Raw genomic sequence first — 8,976 nt, 5'->3', positions numbered from 1 at the left:
CCCCCCCCAGGAGTGCCCGTGGCTTCAAGTGGGGCCAAACAGAACCCTGCTGGGGGCAGGATGCAGGGTGTGTTTGGAGACCTGCTAGGAACGTAAAAGAAGTTGAACCTTCCCATACCTACCTTCAGCTCCTGCACTGAGAGCTCCTGGCCGAGCTCCCTCGTGCTTTGGATAATCATGTCGAGGGCGTCACCTGGCTCTGCAGCCTTGTCTTCACGAAGCTTCTCTGCAATAGCATCCTCCAGGTGCCGATGCAGCTGATCTCGTGCCCGGATGCCCTGATGCATGGGGAGAGAAGGCAGATGGGGCAGGAAGGCCGAGGGGGCCAGGCCTGTACACCTACGCCCCAGATCTTCCTGGGACTGTCCTGGCTCTGAGATCCAGGTGTCAAGCTTCTCAACTTAGCTCCATGTGTGGCACATAGTAGGGGCTCAGTGAATGCTCAAGAACTTATCCACTATCTCTATACATAATTCTCTCTTGATTATCACGTTCCACCTTGGAGGCAAGGCAAGCAGTTACTGTCATCCTCAGAAGAGGAATCTGAGGCTCAGAGGGGTCAAGCAATTGCCCAGTCATACAGCGCTCAGTGCCTAGGCCTGGCACAGAGCCTAGTCAGGTGGAATCAGCCCATTGCCCTTTCCCTGCACTAGACTCAGGCAGGGGCAGTCGGCACCAGTGGAGAGAGGAAAGCACACTTTGATGCATCCAGAAAAGCTCTGGCTTAGAGACCACTACCAGATGTTCTAAGCATTAGCCTCTGTAAGCTGGAAGGCAAGAGGGTGGAAGTTCAGCGAGCAAGCATAGCCAAAGCATCTGAGCACTTGGGTTTCGAGATCATAGGAGATTAGGCTCAAATCCTGCCTCTGCCCCTATGAGCAGTGTGATCTTGGATAAGTCACTTAACCTCTCTGAGCTTCAGTTTCTTCACCAATAAAAGAACACTTTGCAGGCTGAGAGGATTAACTCAGAAAATGTATTCAGGACGATCAGCCTCAGGCATGCACCTTCATACATAACTAGTATTTTTATTCAGGTGAGGAAAACCAAGGCATCGGTACAGTGAGAAGCCCCAGCTCACGGAAAAAGAAAAGTCAAACGCAGCCTCCTAGTTGCCCGGCCCATTGCTCTTAAGTCTGAAGAAGCAGCGGTTCTCTGATCTGGAACTAGCGGGCCCGGAGCCACGGACGAGGAGCCGGACGAGCACCCACTCCTCTCCAACCCAGGCTAGGCCGGGGGAATGTCTGCGGCGCCTGTGCTCCCATCGGTTCCGCAGCCACCCGGGGTTCCAAAGAGGCGCCGGAGGCCAGGCCAAGGGGCACCGCTCTGGGGTTTGGAGCTGGGCTGATTGGGCGGCCGCCACCGAGACCCAAAATCGGGAATCCAGCTACTGGTGGGTCTGGAGTGCATTCCGGGAGGCGCGGCCCAGAGATCTGCGCCCCCACCCCCACCCCGGGTCACACAGCGAATAAAGACAGGTCAGCCCCGACGCCCACCGCCCCACCATGCCACCTCCCCACCCTGGACCATGCCTCGGTACCCCCTCGGAGGTGACGCGTGGGGCGCGCCGAGGGAGCCTCGTCTTCTCCTGGAAGACCCGCCCACGCTGGGGATCCCCAAGAAGAAGGTCTGAGGCCAGAGCGGCAGTACCTTGCGCAGACCGCTGAAGGGAACGTCCAGGGGCAGCGAGAAGAGGTTCTCTACGAACTGCTCGAAGGTCCGGGCCAGCTCCGCGCACTCGACCTCGTCCAGCCGTAGCCCCAGGAGGATGCGCGCAGCCATGCGAAAGGTGAGTGCCTTGGCAGCCTGGTAGACAGCAACCGGCCCACGGGCCGCGCACCAGGAGCGCACCTCGCGCCGCAGCGCCCCTTGCAGGCGGGGCACGAAGCGCTGCAGAGCCCCACGGCTAAACACACGCGCCAGGACCTGTGGGGAGCCCTCGGGGTCAGCACTGGCCGCTGTCCGTCCGGCTTCCTCTGCTCAGCAATTCCAGAGGAGCCAGAAGGCCAATTTCGGTCCCTTTCTCCTCTTAAAAGCGGCCCGGACCTAAATGTGCCGGCTTTTGCTCTCGCCATTCCCTCTAGATCTCTGATGTATACAGTCCCTCCCATCCAGCCAGCCAGCCTCCAGATGCCACTTCCTCCAGGAAGTCGTCCCCGGTCCCTCTCCAAGTCTGATTTTTCGCCAGTCTGGTATCAGAATCACACATAGAAGATAGGAGGTGAAAGGTCCCTAAAGTCCCATTTCTGGCTTTATAAATCAAAGCGGAAAAAGGTAAGGGACTGGCCCAAAGCGATCACTGGTTAGCCAGGGGTCTCTGCCAGTTTCCAAGTGTGCCCCTAAAACCTAGCCCCAGCCTGGACCGCATGTCTGAAGTCCCAACGGCCCCTTCTTCGGTTTCAGCTCACCTTGCGCCGCTGCCGGTGCGGCTCACCAACTGCGCCAAGCAGTGTGTGCGAGCCCAGCAGGATGTGCGCGCTCTGCGGCCACTGGCTGCGCACAAGGCGGTGCTCGCCCAGCAGGATTGTGCGCACGTTCTCGGCGCCGCTCACGCGGATCACCGGCCGGCCCAGCAGGTGCGTCTTGAACACTGTCCCGTAGCGCTCCCGGCGGGAGCTGTGGAAGCGGGAGCCCTGCGAGCGAGGCGGAGCGAGGCTGGGGCCGCTGGACCTTGGCTGGGGGTCTGGCCCAAGGCCTCCCAACCGCCCCTTGCTAACAACTCCCTGCTCCAGGCCGGCGCGTGGCTATACAAAACCGAGGCTCAAATGTGCCTCGCGACTATCCTATGGAAATGTAGTTGCTCCTGTTCCCATTGGTGAGATGAGGAGGCCGAGGCTCAGAATGGGGACGTGAGCGCCCCAGGCCTCACGGCTGAGAAGTGCCCCTGATTCCTGCTTCTGTGCTTGCAGGGTATTGGGCGAATGCTTCTCCGAACCCCCCTGTTCACCCTGGCGTGTGTCGGGCTGTGTTTAAGCTGCGCTGGGGAGAACTCCGGCAACATACGACCCCTTCAAGGGAGCAGCTGAGCAAAGACGAGGGCTGTGTATGCTCTCTGGGCCCCTGGGCGACAGGATGAGGCCGACTAGGCACCCTGGGAACACCGTGAGCCAGGAGGGTCCAGTGGGAGGGAAGAAGGGGCCGTGTTGGGGTGCGAGCACGGCGGGGTGCGAGCTACTCACCTGAACTAACCAGTGCAGCGTTTCGCCGAAGAAGGGCCAGCCCATGGAGCCCTTGGGCAGGGGCAGGGCGGACGCCCGGTCCCGGCTCAGCGTCCAGCGGAGCGTCCAGAGGTGCTGGGCCAGGCTGAGCAGCAGGCCGGCGCCCAGGAGAGCGGTGCCCGCCGCCCCCAGCACCGACAGGCAGCTCAGCCCCCAGGGGAGCATGGCGAGCCTGCGGGGATCTGGCGGCTCGCAGCGCCCGGGGCGCGAGAGCTGAGGGACTGGGAGCGCGCTGTGCTCACCTGCTCCGTCCAGAAAGGGCCTGGGTCTTGCAGGCACAAACCGAGATTTACAATCTCGGAAAAGGACTTCGCTCTAGAAGCAGACTGGTAGTAGAAGGCGGCAGTGACCACACGCCCTGAGGGAACGTGCCTTCCTCTAGTCCGACGGCTTCTGGGCCCCAATGCCAGTCCCTCGCTGGGATGTCGCCTGCCTCGGGACTGCTCTCGCCCGGCATCCGCCGGTCCCTCCCACCTCCTCCCCGGGTCAGCACTCCTTTGATAGAAGCAGCAAAGGAGAGCAAAGAGAGGAGCAACTCACCGGTGTTGCCAACGTAGGCTGCGATCACCGGGGCTGCAGACCCCCGCCCCACCTGCCTCCCTACTAGGCCCACCCAGGGCACATTTATATAGATATTGGCTCCCTCCCTAGGGACCGATCCCGATTCACACGACGTGACGCGTCCATGCATATTTAAAGCGCTCGGAGCAGAGTAATGATTGGAGGCGGTGGGCAGCGGCACGCTCACCCGGGGGCTACGAGTAGGGAGTGGCAGCAGCAGCGGCGCTCCGGCTGGGCTAGGGGCCGCGCCCCGCGCAGATCCTCGGGCGGGGCCTGCAGCTTCCCGCCAGAAGTTCCGGCTGTACGCCGCAGCTCCGCGGGTGGGCGAACCCCGCGCCCTGGGCTGACGCGGGCTCCCTGGCATCCCCACCCTCGAGGCTGTAGGTGTCCTTCCCCTGTCGGGACTCCAGGGCTGAAGGGCTGGGGTCTGTCCCCTTTGCTTTGTTTCAGTTTCCAGGGAAACTGAGGTCTTCGTTGCCTGCCTTGCATTGCAAGCACCTACAAGCGAGACCCGGGGTCGAGATTCCCCGACCTCCCCACACCCACCCCGGTTTCTGATCTACCACTTCAGGACCCCTGCAAAAGACGGTAGTATCATCGCTGCTCAAAGCTTCACTGAGACACCCTAATCCTAGCAGAAGCTGGTATCTCGGGGCACCTTTCCGGTCTCTAGTGCTGAATTCACCGTTCCCTTCCCACTCTGAAGGCCACGCCACCCCACCGCGGTCGGTCTACCTGGTTGCTAGTCCGGTTTTTTGTGTCTGGTCCTCTGGGCTCTTGGCGTCCCTGGCCCCTACAATGCAACCCGAGGGTTGGCGGGGAGTGGCAGGAGTGTTATATGTATTAGAGAAGAAAGTTAATCTCACACCATCATAGCTACGAACCCACAGTGCTCTCTACTCCAAGCAGTACAAAGGCTGCGTCTCTCCGGATCCGGGGGCGCCTCAACCAAAGGCAGGGAGACATCCCGAATGCCCTGCAGGGGTGCGTAAGGCGCGAGAGGGGCAGCCACATTCCAGTTTTCAAAAAAGAGCTAGCTGTTCACCGCTCCTCTTCTAACTTCCAGATTTTATTGTGCCTGAAGAATTACCATATTTTCCATGTAGTGTTTTTTAAAACGTGAAATACTTTAGGACTGAGATGGTCAAGAGAATAAATGCTTATTATCTTTGTTTTGGTGACACTCCTCATTCCGATAACTAGGGAGTAACAGTTCTTCTGAAGGAAGCAGTTGTTTTCAATCAGGAAGCTCTGAAGAGATGCAACAGCAATGCATTTTCAACAACTCGCTCAACCTTTTTAATATTTCATCACAAAATCAAGAAATGTACATATAATTCTTTACACTTATTTTACAGAGTCAAGTGTAAGTTTCTTACAGGCATAAATCCTGAAAATGCAAAAGGAATATTCAGCATAAATACAATGTTGGGATCAGGTTGATACTACCATTTGGACCCAGTAATTTACACAGAAGAAAATGTACATTCATGTTAGATTTTCCAGAGTTCATTTGGTTTGGCTTGTTTCCATACTGAGGAGAGGTACTGAGACCTGCTATTTGAAGAAAGTAACCTGACCCCTGTGGTAACTTCTGTGTGTAAGAACGAATCTACTTCGCACAAGCAGCACCTGAAGTGGTTTATCCCGCTTCATTCCTGTCCTCTTTTAACTTGAACCAAATCAAACCAAGTAAATCCTAGAATGGGGTCAGCTACAAACAATACAGTTAGAAATATTAACCCTGCTAAACAGAAACAACATTGCTTCTTTAGGAAAGCCAAACACCTTTTCTTCATATTCAGAACCATTAAATTAAAACACTCAAGCAGAACAAATAATTCACATTCTTACTGAGTTAAATCAAGGTTGATTTCAGGGACCTTTAAAGATTTGCATATTTCCCCCACAGAGTCTGCAGAATTGGGAAATTTAGTCTACTTAAATCATATTCAGATGAAAATAAAAGTTAACAGTTACAAAATGGCAGTGAAATACTCCCATATCAGACGTGATTACATTTCAAAACCAGATACTGATGAAAAAAACCAGAAAAGTCATTCAAGTAAGAATTGAAAAAAATACTTGTACGCAGAGGCATATAAGGTTTTTCGAATGTATTTACAATCAGTTTCATATACAATTTCTGACCTGATTTATATATTACGTTTTGCCTTTTTTTCCGTAAAAGTGAAAAAAATTGTCACTTTCCATATATAAAATAGTATCCAATTATTTAAAAATCCATACAAATGATATTTTTGTTTCTTGTTTAATCTCTCATCAGTGTCTTTTTTCTACTGCATTTTTAAATTCTGCAAACAAATTACTGTATCATGACGCTTGTTAGAAATCAATGTTGCATCACAGATTTGGTTTCACTGAGTGCAATCCAAGTCTATGTGTGCTGGGACATACCATTCACCAAACTTCTCAGCTGTTTCACGACTGTCTCTATCAACTTCTGTTTGTCTCGATCATTCTTCCTGAACTGAGCAAATATATTGTTCTTTTTGCTAGTATCCTTCATCCTAGAAATATATTTGAATGAAGAGGCTTGGTAAAAGGAAATTAAAAGCTATGCTGTCACAAGTAAAATATCTTGGCATGCTCTGAATTATCTCTCACTAATCCTTATGCTTGAAAAATATACTTCAAAGAAAATAGGTACTAAGAAAAATACAGAGCAACTACAAAAAAATTAGCAGCTTTATTTTACATTCTATGCGAAGTAGGGTTTTTGCATTAGTATGTAAAACTAAAGTATGTTAAATTTGCTAATATCATACTATTTTATTATTGGTCCACAATGTACGTTAAAATACATACCCTCTATGCACTCTGCAAATCACATTCATAGAAAGACAAGGTGAAAGGAAAATAACATTAGAAAATTTAAAGCAGCATTTTTTTGGGGGGGGCCTCAGTAGTGTTTCATGGCATGGTAAAATAAATTTACACTTATTTTAAACAGTTCCTTTTGTCCTCTGAAATCAAATATATCACAGATATTTTGAAATGTAGGAAAATAATATATATTTTTAATTCAAAAATTGAAAATATTAATAGTGATACCTAAAATGAAATATAATTAAATGAAAAGAAAATCTGCCCCATAATGAGAGGGAAAAGTAACACCTAAACTTCCATTTTTTTTAATTAGACAAGATGCACTACAATTTTGTTCACATCAACACAAACTGCAATCTCATAAAACTACACCAACACCAGGAAAGAAAGAGGCTTATGTTTTGGTCATTAGAATGGACTGAGCTTTTAAGCTCCATTTAGACATTTCTCTTTTGTTGAAAATCTCTAGTTCTTCAATCATCACTAAATCACAAAATGCTAAAATGTTATACAAAAAAGTCTTCAGAATATACTCACTTCTCCAAAAGAATAAGAGCTGTGTTTGGATTCACCCGAAGGTACTTAGAAGCTGGCTGTCCATAATCAGCTAGATAAGTAGACCAATCCCAAACCATAAACAGGTCAAGGAGCTGAGGAAGATAGGGCAAAAATGTTAAACCAACTTTTGACTATTTACCCATAGCTAATACATACAGTATATGCCATTCTTGATCCACTTTAATATGACCTTCTTATAGAAGGAAAAGAATAAGGAATTCATTTTTAAAATTTTATCATTAACTATACTTTATAACCAAAACAGTACATAGTATCTTTTTACTTTTGAAATTACTAAAATTGTCAGGGGTTGCTTTTCTAACACAATACCTGATTGAATTCTCAAACAACTATAAAATAATGAAAACACTATTAATAGAATTATATTAACACCTGTACCTGATGTATAGAGATTTAATCTTTACACGTTATTCAGTTCATACTCCAATTTAATTAATAAGGGTTGGTGCTACTACCTGTTTGAAGAATTTCAAAGAACTTAAATTGAACCTTTTTTCTTAGAGGTTAAGTATGTTTACCTTTCAGAGAAGCCGTTTGTACCTAGACTTTTCCCAAAGTAATTTAAACCAAAAGCTCAGATAATCTCAATTAAGTGCATTGAACAACCTCTGCTGGGTTCTCCCTGGTGATAGATCCTCAGCAGTATTATGAAATGAGGGCTCAGGACTCAGCCTGTTAACTCTAGGCAATCATTTTGTATAAACAAACAACAACAAAAAGAAGCCCTCTTGTATTCCGTAGTGTTTTAAAATTGACTATTTGCTTTATAATCTCCAGTTAGAATTGTCGTCAAATATGGAAGTAATCTTTTAAAAGCAATGCCGCGCCTAAACCAAAGCACCAAACTCCTTATCCAACTTTAAAACCCTAATCTCCTCTAAGCCATTTAAAACCAACTTCCTATCCCCATTTGAATTGTTTCAGAAAGCTAAATACTTTACTACCTTCCTTCGGTTTTTATATTATTCTTTCTTCTTGTTTTAACTCACTTTATAAGTAAGGGGTGTATTGGTTTTGCTTGCAATTGAAGGAAGCATTTGTATTTACTCATAGGATATGTGAGCCAACCCACAGACTCTGGGAGGGATAAAACTACTGGGGTGATTAAAAACTAAAGAAAGGTTACAAGAAACTAGCTCTTTTTTAGGAAGGTAATGGACTTGTCTGACTCTTTTCCCATCCAATATACAACTATTAGTAGAGACGTTCCCATAAAAGGGTGAAAATTCCATAATGAAAATAGTAACTACTAATACTAAAAGCCACTCTATTTTCTTTTGGACAACATTCTAGGCTATATCAAAAGTTAAGATATTGGTACAGAAATTACACTGAAACAATGTTAAAATAATATACTGTCTGAAAAAGAAAAGTTTAAGTTTAAATTTATTTAAACTTCTGTGTAATTTTTGACTGTTGCTTAGCAACAAGCAACTTTCACAAGGAGGGAAAACTTTCACACACACTGATGGTGAAAATGAAAATTGGCATTAACATCTCTGGAATGTGATTTTATAATACATGTTTAAGAACTCTATAAAAATGGCCCTTCCCTTTGATTCAGTAATCCTGGTTCTAGGAATCGAACCTCAGGAAACAATAATAAAGGTAGAGAATAATGATGTTAATCTCAAAAATGTTTAACTGTGTTATCAAAAAACTAAAGGAAAAACAAAATCCAAAAACAGCCCAAATCTCAATATTAAGAGAATGGTTAAGTAATGAGGTACATCTATCTGTAAGGTGAATATCATGCAGTTATTAGAAT

General features: G+C 47.7%; 1 protein-coding gene across 1 annotated transcript; it reads right to left on the bottom strand.

Moving 5' to 3' along the window:
* Positions 1-16: 16 nt before the first annotated feature.
* On the bottom strand, positions 17-8,965 carry LOC117800650 (cytochrome P450 26C1-like; the record flags this gene model as incomplete). Its single annotated transcript, XM_034653200.1, has 5 exons — positions 7,167-8,965; positions 3,180-6,310; positions 2,409-2,633; positions 1,651-1,926; positions 17-278 (listed from the first exon to the last, which is right to left on the bottom strand). Coding segments are annotated over exons 2-5 (967 nt in total), but the record flags the coding sequence as incomplete, so codon positions are not given.
* Between the last annotated feature and the right edge of the window lie 11 nt (positions 8,966-8,976).

Source organism: Ailuropoda melanoleuca, unplaced genomic scaffold (assembly GCF_002007445.2).
Source record: "Ailuropoda melanoleuca isolate Jingjing unplaced genomic scaffold, ASM200744v2 unplaced-scaffold73514, whole genome shotgun sequence".
In the NCBI taxonomy this organism is placed as follows: domain Eukaryota; kingdom Metazoa; phylum Chordata; class Mammalia; order Carnivora; family Ursidae; genus Ailuropoda; species Ailuropoda melanoleuca.
This window is presented reverse-complemented; position numbering and strand designations above follow the sequence as displayed.